At 32.8% G+C, this 13,122-nt stretch overlaps 1 protein-coding gene across 2 annotated transcripts in view; it reads left to right on the top strand.

The window, feature by feature from the left end:
* galnt18a (UDP-N-acetyl-alpha-D-galactosamine:polypeptide N-acetylgalactosaminyltransferase 18a) overlaps window positions 1-10,609 on the top strand; it is an 82,556-nt gene extending 71,947 nt beyond the window's left edge. For both annotated transcript variants that reach the window (XM_051100355.1, XM_051100356.1), the window contains exons 10-11: window positions 2,107-2,271; window positions 10,367-10,609. In XM_051100355.1, coding sequence (XP_050956312.1) covers window positions 2,107-2,271; window positions 10,367-10,513 — 312 coding nt within the window. In that variant the 3' untranslated portion in view covers window positions 10,514-10,609. The remainder of the gene's footprint in view (window positions 1-2,106; window positions 2,272-10,366) is intronic.
* The last annotated feature ends 2,513 nt before the right edge of the window (window positions 10,610-13,122 follow it).

Raw genomic sequence — 13,122 nt, 5'->3', positions numbered from 1 at the left:
AACAAAATATCCATTAGTGATTCAAAGCAAATGTTGAATATCAGAGACTTTGCTATTTATTTTCTTTTTATTTGTCTCATGCCAGCAAACAATGTTAATCTAAAGTAAATGGGAAGAAATTCATTTAGTTTAAGCTAAAATAAACACAGTAGCCAGAATATTAGAATATTGTTATAATATTTTTATATTTTGGTATTTTTATATATTTATATATATTTATTTATTCATTTATTTATTCATAAACATTTTAGAATGGTTCGATTTTGTCGTTTTTATATATATATATATGTATATCTCAAATACATAGATATATATATATATATACACACACACACACACACACACACTATTATTTCGATTATATTGTTATATTTATTTAATTATTTATTTGTTCATTCATTCACAAGTATTTTTAGAATGGTTTGATTTGTAATTATTATCATTATTATTATTATTATAAATCATAAATTATTAGTTAATTTATTAATTGTATCTGTCTATCTATGTTATATATATATATATATATATACATGTATATGTATGTGTATATATATATATATATATATATGTATATGTAATTATTATATATGTTTATATATGTTATATATATATATTTATTCATTCATTCATAAGTGTTTTTACAATGGTTTGATTTTGTAGATTTTTAATATCATATAAATATTCATTCATTCATTCATTCATTCATTCATTTTGTAATTTTTATGTGAAAATGTATACATTTTATATATTTATTAATTATATATTTTTATATAATTTTTAATTATTTATATTATATAATAAGTAAATATTTATTTATTCATTTATTCTTTGATTTTGTAATTTTATATGAAAATGTATAGAATTTTTTAATTATATATTTCTACCCTTTACATTATATAATAAATATATATATTGATTTATTCTTTCGTACATGTTTTTAGAATGGTTTGATTTTGAAATTTGTATATTAAAATTAATTAATTACATGAATTAATTTTTTTATGTTTTATATTACTGTGTGTGTACTTTATTTTTTTAATATAAATAATTAGTTTTATATATGCTATCATATTATATGCAAAATAATGTATAACTATATTATTGTTGTTGTTATTATAGAACATATTTTATATAATTTCTGTAAACAGAACTTTTAAGTTCACAAAGCATCAGAAACACTGTAGCTATTGTAAGCAAATTAAGATTAGTGCTTGCTAACTCTTTGTAGGTAACAAATATTGTTCCCTGAAGGTGTTATTATTTCTAGTGGAGTATGCATCGGTTCATGCATATTACCCACAACCCCTTGCACAATTCAGAAGAAATTTGTGACTCCAGCTTTTAAATGTAACCTAAAAGTGAAGTAACAATTTATTTATATAGCAATTTATATAGCTAAGTGTTAACACTTACATAGAAACAAACAGAACATGAATCAAAGTGCATTTGTTAAATGTCCCGTTACTGACTTACTTTCTGCTTCCTTAAAAGTATGTACTTTTCCTTGTACACACACTTTGATTGCTTTGTAGAAGTAGCCAATTGGCATTCAGCCCATGTTTGAATGGTGGCTATGAAATTAACAAATGAGAGTGAGTCGATAAGAAGAAGTTATGCTTCCCCCTTGAGCCCATTAAGATGCAATACTGGGTATCAACACTGGGATTTGGAACTGAGCCACATCGTCTTAGAGCTTTCACGGGAAAGACACAATTATCAAACATGAATAATTCATTTTATTGGCTGGCTAATACAGAGCTAAATAACACGCGCTGTCCAAACAGACATTCAGGCGGCCCAAGTGAATGCATCAGAATGATAAAAGTTAATGTCATGACATTACAACTTCGTTATTGTGGGATATATAAGGCCTATGCTTCAGTGCATGACATTTTTGTGCTTTATTGACAAATTAACGTATTCATATAATAATTTCTTTCTTTCTGATTTCCTAATTTAAGTCTTCACTGTCACATGATCCTTCAGAAATCATTCTAATATGCTGATTTGCTGCTCAAGAAATATTTCTTGTGTCCATGCATACATGGTTATCCACATAGATATTATAAATATAATTTAAGCTGGCTTTTCTCTCTGTTGTTTTAGAATGTGTACTACACAAGCTCTCAGCAGCTGCATGTCGGAGGCTTGAGTCCGACCATTGACGACGATGACAACAAGTGCCTGGTGGACGTGAACGGCCGGCCGCGACTGCTGGAATGCAGCTACGCCAGCAACAAGCACATGAAGCTCTCCTGGCTCTTTACTCAGGTATACATTCATGGGAAACAATCAATCATGTGCTCAAAACATTTTTTATGCTGGGTTTGGGTTATTTGGTGCCCTACATCTAAATAAGTATGATATTGCGGTGGTCAGTTTTTGCTGGCTGCTCCATTTTTAAAATTTAGTGTCATAAACAGTGTTTTAGTATCACTGCGATGCTAATATGGATTTTTTTTTTTAAATATTTTTAAATAAGTTTTTATTTTTTATATTTAGTGTTTTTAGTATGTTATATTTAGTATTAAGTTTTTGTAATTTAGTTTATTATTTATTTTATTTTTAAAATATATATGTAATTTTTACTCAATTTTTATTTTCGTTTAAGTTATTTTGGTACCAGTGGTGTTCTGAAATGAGGAGGGTTTTTTTTTTTTAAATCAAATGTAAATTCTTGTCCCAGTTGCATTTTCTTGGTCAAATAAACGTTACTTACACTATCAGAGAAAAAAAAACATTTCTATTTTGTAGTTTTACATTAACAGTGTAATCAAGATTCTATTTATTAAAGCCAAATATGAATCTACGACATTTTTACGAGAATAAAGTCGAAATACTTCAAGAATAAAGTAGAAATTACAGGAATAAAGTCAAAATACTACCAGAATACAGACAAAATTACGAGAATAAAGTAGAAATTATGAGAACAGAGTCAAAATACTATGAGAATAAAGTCGAAATTCTTCTAAAATAAAGTTGACATTACAAGAATGAAGTCAAAAAATTTCAAGAACAAAGTCGAAATTAAGGGAATAAAGTCAAAATACTTTAAGAATAAAGTCGAAATATTACGAGAATAAAGTCGAAATACTTCAAGAATAAAGTTGAAATTACGAGAATAAAGTCAAAATACTTCGAGAATAAAGTCGAAATACTTTGAAAATAAAGTTGAAATTACGAGAATAAAGTCAAAAAATTTCAAGAACAAAGTTGAAATTAAGGGAATAAAGTCAAAATTCTTTAAGAATAAAGTCGAAATATTACGAGAATAAAGTCGAAATTAAGGGAATAAAGTCAAAATACTACGAGAATAAAGTCGAAATATTTTGAAAATAAAGTTGAAATTACGAGAATAAAGTCGAAATATTTTGAAAATAAAGTTGAAATTACGAGAATAAAGTCAAAAAATCGAAATTACGAGAATAAAGTCGAAATACTTCAAGAATAAAGTAGAAATTACAAGAATAAAGTCAAAATACTATGAGAATTCAAAATAAACTCTGCTGGCTTGGCAACTTCTGCTGGTGCTCTTAATCCGGGCCATTTGCATGTGCAATATAGGCTATACTCTCAAAATATTATAACTTTAATTTTTATGATTTAAATTCTCAAAACAATTTGACTTTATTCCTGAAACATTTCAATATTATTCTCGAAATATTTAGAATTTATTCTCGTATTATTTTGACTTTATTCTCGTAATATTTTGACTTTATTGTCGTAGTATTTCAGCTTTATTCTCGAAACATTTGACTTTATTCTCGAAACATTTCTCATTTGATATCGACTTTGTTCTCGTAATATTTTGACTTTATTCTTGAAACATTTTGACATTATTTATGAAATTTTTTGCATTTCTTCTCATTTGATATCGACTTTATTCTTGAAACATTTTGACATTATTTATGAAATTTTTTGCATTTCTTCTCATTTGATATCGACTTTGTTCTCGTAATATTTTGACTTTATTCTTGAAATATTTCGACTTTATTCTCGTAATATTTCAACATTATTCTTGAATTATTTAGACTTTATTTTCGTAATATTTCAACTTTATTCTTGAAATATTTCGACTTTATTCTCGAAATATTTAAAATTTATTCTTGTTTTATTTCGACTTTATTCTCGTAATATTTTGACTTTATTCTCAAAATATTTTGACTTTATTCTCGAAACATTTTGACATTATTCTCGAAATATTTAGAATTTATTCTCATATTATTTCGACTTTATTCTTGAAATATTTTGACTTTATTTTCATAGTATTTTGAATTTAGTCTCTGAATATTTTTACTTTATTCTCATAATATTTCAGCTTTTTTCTTGTAGTATTTGACTTTATTCTCAAAATTTTCACTTTATTCTCGTAATTTTTTTACTTTATTGTCGCAGTATTTCGACTTTATTTTCATAATATTTTGACTTTGTTGTCATAGTATTTTGACTTTATGCTTGTAATATTTTGACTTTATTCTCAAAACATTTTAAATTTATTCTCAAAACATTTTGACATTATTCTTGAAATATTTCGACTTTTTTCTCGTAATATTTCAACTTTATTCTTGAAATATTACGACTTTAATCTCGTAATCTTGGATGTTTTTTATTTTTTAACATGGCACCAAAATGCCTTCGTTCATTTTCAATTACCCCCCACCAAACCCAACCCACGCTTTAGGGAGTCTGTTAAAACTCAATGGACTCAGGGGAGGCGAGAAAGACACAGACTCCCACTGTAACTTTACCTGCTGGTTTTACTGTTAGACAGTGTTTCTTTGGAAAAACAAGTGATTTATACACTTTTTAATGTTATATTTTGAAATATTGGCGATTTTTTTTATTTTTGTACCATGCATTGTTTTCTCATCCAATATTTTGAGGAGACACTGCCTCCCTTGCCTCCTCGGAGGAAACTCCCCTGTTAAGTACATCAAATTACATGGAAATAAAACATGTTGCCTTAGCAACTAGCTGAAATAAAATAGGTTTCAGTTAATGTATTTTTAAGGTTTTAGTTGTAGTTTTAATAAGCTATAATAATCCTGGTCATAAAGAGCTTTACTTTTCCATAGTAGGCTTTTATATTCTACACAATCCTCATTGCACAGACATCCTTTACTGCACAGCTCAATTAAAGCCGATGTCAAAATCGTTCCCTTTTTCGAACAAGTTCTGGCATCATTGAAGTACTAGTTAAAAACTTTCTCCTTAAAATTTACTGTCAATTTGCAGCATCTGTTAGCCCTCCGGCTGTGCGACTGCCGTGGACACTTTCTGGATATCGAGCATTAATAATTCAGAGGTGTGAGTCGTGTGTGTGTGTGCCGTAAAGCTCTCTTAATTCAATTCTGGATTGTAGCAGACATCTTGATTTCATCCGCACGTAATATATGCGTCTCTATTAAAAGGCAGGTGAATTAATATATGTCACAGCAGGCGGTATCGTCTAAAAGGTTTAGCTGAAGTGTGCTGGAAATGTCAGAACAGGTTATTAGGAAAGGGTAATGCTGCCCCCTTGGGAGAGATGTCAAAGTAGATGAACAAACATGTGCTATCAGGAAAAGTGTAAGAGTATGAACGATATCAATTCTCACACAACCCCTCGGGATGCTGTTTAATGTCTCGCACGGGATAAAGGCAGCCACCTTTTTTCTTCAGGTTGTTTAAAATGGAATCAGGTGGGCTGAATCCATTGTGGCCTTTTAGGTGCGATGAATATTTGATGACAAAGCCAGTGAAAGAGTGATCTGGCTCTTAACTCATAGGAGAGCCTCAGAAATGGCTTTAATTAAGTCTTTATCGACTCACATTGTCTGCTTTTCAGTCTGTAACCAGGATACCACTTGGCAGGTTGTGAATAAATGCTCCGTTAAGCTTACCTGACATATGCACCCAGCTGAAATATATTATTTAGCTCTTAGGGGCGTTTGGCACCACGTGATTTGGCACATCACTGATTTTATTATTTTAAGGAGGCTGAGTTGGAACAGAACATTATTGAAGCAGATGCCGTGTTCCTGTCGTGTGATGCATGCCAGATCATTTTGTAATTACTGGGGTCTTAATAATACCTGGTTTATAATGTATATGACCACCAAAAATTACAGTTGAGGTCAAAGGTTTACATACACCTTGGAGAATCTGCAAAATGCTAATTGTTTTACCAAAATAAGAGGGATCATAGAAAATGCATGTTATTTTTTATTTAGTACTGACCTGAATAAGATATTTCACATAAAAGATGTTTACATATAGTCCACAAGAGAAAACAGTAGTTGAATTTATAAAAATGACCCTGTTCAAAAGTTTACATACACTTGATTCTTAATACTGTTGTTACCTGAATGATAGTTGTTCATGAGTCCCTTGTTAAACTGTCTGCTAAAAAATCTTTAGGTCCCACAAATTCTTTGGTTTTTCAGCATTTTTGTGTATTTGAACCCTTTCAGATAATGACTGTATGATTTTAAGATCCATCTTTTCACACTGAGGACAACTGAGGGACTAATATGTAACTATTACAGAAGATGCTCACTGATGCTCCAGAAGAAAAAATGTTGCATTAAGAGCCGGGGGGTGAAAACTTTTGAACAGAATGAAGATGTGCACATTTTTCTTTTTTTTTTATTGCCTAAATATTATATATTTTCCATTTAGTATTGCCCTTCAGAAGCTACAGAAGATACTTACATGTACAGAAGGCAAAATACGTTAAATTTACCCTGATCTACAAATTCAAAAAGTTTTGTCTTAGTGCATTGTTTCCATCTGAAGCATTAGTGAGTGTTTGAACCTTTTGTAATATTTGCATATGAGTCCCTCAGTTGTCCTTAGTGTGAAAAGATGGATCTCAAAATACAGTCATTGTTGGAAAGAGTTCAAATACACAAAAATGCTGAAAAAACAAAGAATTTGTGGGACCTGAAGGATTTCTCTGAAAAACAGTGGGTAATTGTTCAGGACAAACAAGGGACTCATTCATGAACAACTGTTGCTAAACAAAAAAACACAGCTGTGGATCATTCAGGTAACAACACAGTATAAAGAATCAAGTGTATGTAAACTTTTGAATTTTTATATATTCAACTATTATTTTCTCTTGTGGACTATATGTAAACATCTTTTATGTGAAGTATCTTATTCAGGCCAGTACTAAATTAAAAAAAAATCCATTTTGTATGATCCCTCTTATTTTGGAAAAAAAAAAAATCACATTTTGCAGATTCTGTAAGGGGTATGTAAAATTTTGACTTCAACTGTAAGATATTAAGATAAGATAATTAAGATATTTTTTATGAAATCCAAAAGCTTTCTGACCCTGCATAGACAGAAACGCAACTGACACGTTCACGGTCCATAAAGGTAGTAAGGACATCGATAAAATAGTCCATGTGACATCAGTGGTTCAACTGTAATTTTATGAAGCTACAAGAATACTTCTTGTGCACAAAGAAAACAAAAGTAACAACTTTATTCAACAATTTCTTCTTCCATGTCAGTCTTCACCGTGTGTTCATGAGAGTACTTCATAACATTACGGTCGAACCACTGATGTCACATGGACTATTTTAACAATGTCCTTACTACCTTTCTAGGTCTTGAATGTGTCAGTTGCATTGCTGTCTACACAGAATCAAAAAGCTTGCGGTTTTCATCAGAAGTATCTAAATTTGTGTTCCTAAGATGACAGAAGGGGTCTTACAGGTTTGGAATGACATGAGGGTAATTAATGACAGAATTTTCATTTTAGGGTGAACTATTCCTTCAATGGATTTTTAATACAAACAAAAGTTAGAGTCTGAGGCTGAAAAACTGCACAGCGTTCCCCCTTGAAATCCCTGAAAAATTGTGAATCTGAAACTGAAATTAAAAGTGTTTGAATTTATTTTGTGCAAGATGTTTTCTGGAAAAAAATTCCTATTATATCCTCTGGTCTGCTAATGTGTTGTTTCGCCAACACTTTGTACCCTATGCATACTAGCATGCTTTATTAACGTTAGTTAGGGTGACCATACGTCCACTTTTGCCAGGCATGCCTTTTTTTGGACCTAAAAAATGCGTCCAGCTGGGATTTCTAAATCGCCCAAAATTTTTTGTGAATTTCTGAATTTTGCTGAATTTCAGGCCATTACCACCTTCTCAATCATAATATTGAATATAATTTCCATGCATCAGGGAGCCGCTATCGTATGCGTAGTATTTAAATCTCTTTTGAATGAGTGGCTATTCACTTTCACTTTCAATTTCGCTACCACACGCACTCTGTATAAAGGGAGCGCATTTTACAAGATCAGTTATGAGTGCATTGTCTGTTGAGCAGCAAATCCTCCAGCATTCTCTTGTCTTGACCCATGATCAGTTAAATCTGATTCCTTTTGCATGGAATTGGGCTGTTTTTAAACTATTGTGAAGGGTTGATTTTCTCCCATCCACGAAACTACTACGATGGTACCTTAACGTTTTACGGACACACCGTGAAACATTGCAAAAATAGGCTGAATCTGCTAAAATGTGATGCCTGGAAAATGCAAGTTTCAAGATATTTGGCTCACCCAAGTAGATTACAAAAAATGGCTTGCCAGAGATCCAAAGGACCATCACTTGGCCAGGTGCAGAGCCGAATATTCTTCAGTTTTATGCAAAACAGAAATACGACAAATAGAATATCAGATCTCTGTCATGTGGCCAAACATAAATGCAGAAAAAAAGAGAGGGTGCTCGCTGCAGAGCCAGATGGGAGCTTCAGCTCCCCCTCGCTGGAGGTAATGGGTGGAGATAGACACCTAACCACACCCTAACCCTACCCCTTACCCTATCCTAAACCTAACTCCACCCATTAGTTCACACAGAGGTGGAGATGGACATCCAGAGAGGGGGAGCTGGAGGCCATTCAGCTCTGCAGTGAGCAGTACTTGAAAAAAAAATGCTTTTGTTTGACACATGAAAACTGCAACAATGTATCTTACAAGGTAACACGATGTAACCTTGCTCTCACTTGAAATGTGTCCCCATATTAAGTCCTTGAATTTGAGAGTATTGGACCTGAAAAGTCCTTGAAAGGTCCTTGAGTTTGAAATTGACCAAGGTATGGGAACACAGACTGCAGGGTATCACTTTACTGAGCTGAACAGGTTAGCCAATCACACAAAAATTTAACTAATGCTCAAAGGTCAGTGCTATAGATAATTACATCCAAAGCAACAGCCTTGTACATGATGATTTCTCTCTGTTTTAATAATTACAGGATATGCCTCATGAGTCACTCATGTAAATCGTAATGAGAGGAGGCATGCTGTATGATTCACTGGCCCTGTATTTAATAAACATATGGCTATTTGAAAACTCTAACTAGCTAGATGAAGAAAAATTAGTTTTTTACATGAAGGACTTGAAGGAAATGTGTGTCTTGCCTGTGCAAAACATGGGCTATATAGTGTTATATCTTGGTTACTGATGTGAATTTAATACATGGGTTTAAAGTTTTGTTCTAAGTTTTTTTGACTCACTAATGACTATATGCACTTACACAACCAGTCAAAAGTTTTTGAACAGTAAGATTTTAAATATTTTAAAATAAGCTTTTTCTTCTCACCAAGCCTGCATTAATTTCTTACAAAGTACGGCAAAGACAGTAGCATTTTGGAATATTTTTGCTATTTAAAATAACTGTTTTCTATTTTAATATATTTTAAAATGTCATTTATTTCTGATTTTAAAGCTGAATTTTCAGCATTGTAATATTGTAATATTCTGATTTGCTTCTCAAAAAAACATTTATTATTATTATTAATGTTCTAAATTGCCACCTGATCACTTGCTACTGTATGAAGGTATTCTTATTTGTTTTCAAATGCTAATGTTGCAGCCATGAAAAGTAAAAAGAGCCATAACAGTAATACGAATATTCCAACTGTGCATCTTCAGTAAATGATTTAGCCTGCGTAGTGAGACATTTGGCGTTTCATACACCCTGGATTTCATATGGTGGCAGATGATTGGACGAGGGCGACACTTTGCCCGCGGCCTCCTCTTTCATGTTTCACCTGTCTCCGGAGCCTCCTTCAACACTGTAAGACTCTGAATCCTTCAGGCTCTTCTTCAGAAGCAACCACTTCAGGAACATCACTTTCCTTTTGACATTGTTCTGAAAGGCTTTGGGCTTTGGTGGTGTATTTCATACTGTATTTACTAAGTGAAAGAAGTGTTTCTTCAGGTGTAAGTGTCACTTTGATTTCTCACTTGGATTTGGCATTAGAAGGACACAGGGATTTTAAGATTCATGAATAACATTACCTCATTTTCTGAGGAGAAATATCATTTTATGTCATTTTTCTCTTATTTTGATGTGTGTTGTGTCTTGCAGGGAGGCTCCATTCAGAATAGAAAGTCGAAGCGTTGTCTGGAATTGGTGGAAAGTGCCGAAGTGGATCATGGATATCAACTCGCTCTTCAACAGTGCAGCAGCCAAAAATGGACAATTACAAACGTATTGCCTGGGAAAGTTCTATAGGCATGGTGTCTTACGGGACGTATCACTGGATATGTAGTGGACTGAGATACAGTGTCCCTTTACACATTTGGAAGGGTCCTGTTCTGTTATTTAACACTGTAAACATCTTCATGTCTTGTGTCGGACCTCAAAACCAACATGGAACGTGTCAAACATTTAATATTGGTCAAAAAAAGAGATGGCTGGTTTAGAGACACTGCTGCTTAAAGGGATAGTTCACCCAAACATGAAAATTCTGTCATTATTTATTTATCTCTTTCATTTTTTCAGTGAACTGTCTCTTTAAATGTCCTGCTGTATGATTGGCTCATGTGTATTTAAGCATTTAGTAGTTTTGCTACTGTGTAGCACAAATTTAAAACGTTTTTTTCTCAGGTTTGTGAATGATGATTGTGATTATTTGATGTGGGAAAAATATTTTATAAATGTAAATAGTCTTTCTAAAAAAATAATAAAGACTTTTAACTCATCCTTCTTGAATTTTACATTTGACAATCTAAATTAACCATCTAAAGCTGGTTGAAACATCAAAGTTCATACAGTTTCTCTGTTCATATAAAGAAAGTTCTGCCATTCACCAAAATTAAAGCTCCACATTCTCAGCTGAGTCAAATTCATTTCTGCTTGTGGGAAAATCTCTTATTTTCTGTCTTCTCAACTCCTGTGGGACAAAACCATCATTTTAATCAAAGTCAGCAACACTTGACATCCTCACAGAGCTCTGAGCTATCCAAATCCCTCAAATCTCTCAAACACAGACACACACGTTGCTTTAACAAGGAACAACAGTTTCAGAAGTCATTCTGTCATTTCTATTTCCTAGAAAAAAATAAAGGGCGGAAAACATTGGAATGGTTAGAAACCCCAAAGACAGGGATTGTTGTTTGTTATATTTAAACCACTGAAGTGTTTTATTTTCGGTGTTTAAACAATTCACAAACTCTAAGCATCTTCTTGACAATCTCTTGGAAAAGCAACTTGCAAAAGCTACATCCCCTGAGATGGGAAATCTAAATGAGTTTTAGAAGTGCATTTGTCAGGAAGTCTCCAATATACCTGCATCCTTGAAATTGCTTGTATTGATTAATAAAACAAAACGAAAAAACACATCCACACTGAGACGGATCATATGAAACAGTTTCTCATCTTCCTTCTATTTCTGCACGTCCACAGCTGTCAGATATACAGTTTTCCTCCTGAGATGATAAAACTCCTATTTCGACTGACCTTCTGAGGGGCAAAATTAAAGGAGAACTCCACTTCCAGAACAACAATTTAGAAGTAATTTACTCACTCCCTTGTCATCCAAGATGTTCATGTCTTTCTTTCTTCAGTCGTAAAGAAAGAAAAAGCCAAATGCTCGTTTTAAAGCCAAATGCTCATCTTGTCTTACTCTGCTTGGACTGTTTTTGTTCCTGTTCATGACAGTTAGGGTATGACGAAAACTCTCATCTCATGTTCTCCCTCAACTTCGAAATTGTCCTATATCGCTGTTTTACCTTTTTTGTTAAGGGTGTTTGATCTTCTTTGCATGTTCACGTTGCAAAGACTGGGTTGGAACTTCTGCAGCGATGTAGGATGATTTTGAAATGATTTTTGAAGTTGAGGGAGAAAATACGATTGGAGTTTTTCGACATACCCTAACTGTCTTAAGCCAGAATACACAGAGTTCAACGAGAGCAAGGCAATGAAAATAATCGATTGTTTCACTAGATAAGACCCTTCTTCCTCAACTGGGATTGTTTACAACCGCATTTGGGATTGTTTGAAGCTGCATTTAAACTGCATTTTTAAAGTTCAATATCAGGACACCATACCATTATAGGAAGAAAAATGCTGAAATATTTTCCTCAAAAAACCTAATTTCTTTACGACTGAAGAAAGACATGAACATCTTGGATGACAAGGGGGTGAGTACATTATATGTGAATCTTTGTTTTGGAAGTGGACTTCTCATTTAACATCTTTTATGTTGGGAAACAAAATGGTTGGATATATTAAAAGAGCTTCTCAGCCTGGAGTGGAAATGGAACACAATAATGTTAAAAAAATGATATGAATGAATGCAGTTTGGTGCTTTTAAATTTTTTCATATCTGTGAGGGAACAAGGGGTTTATTATTATTCAACATTTTTAGACTGTAAAGCTGTAAAACAATAACATTGGAGTCTGTCGTGACTATAAACCGTAATGTATGGCCTTGATGATGACACAGTGGAAAATCCTCTCCCTGTCCTGCTGTATTTTACTGCTGAATAACCAGAAGAATTAATTTAGCAGTATAAATTCTGGCCATGATCATTAATCAAAGGTATTAAGGCGAAACTGTCCCCGCTTCACTGTCTCATTGATGAGAGTATTAGAAGTGTGAGAAGCCCAGAGCTTTTCGAGAGCTTGTTATCAGGCCTGGAAAGTGTTGGGTTAGCACTTCTGAACCTCATAATCCCACAGACTGAGAAGCCAAACCCTCTGAGTTTATTAAATTACTGTATTCTCCTAAGGACCTTCCACTATCTGTTAGTGCTTGAGAAAGCAATTAGAACACTGAACATGGGGAAAATTAGTTTATCTCAATATTGTTGCAGTGTTCGTTGTGTTGCTAGGTTGAT

This window comes from Labeo rohita, chromosome 25 (genome assembly GCF_022985175.1).
Source record: "Labeo rohita strain BAU-BD-2019 chromosome 25, IGBB_LRoh.1.0, whole genome shotgun sequence".
In the NCBI taxonomy this organism is placed as follows: domain Eukaryota; kingdom Metazoa; phylum Chordata; class Actinopteri; order Cypriniformes; family Cyprinidae; genus Labeo; species Labeo rohita.
Note: the sequence above shows the minus strand (reverse complement) of the source record. Positions and strands in the feature narration are given on the sequence as shown.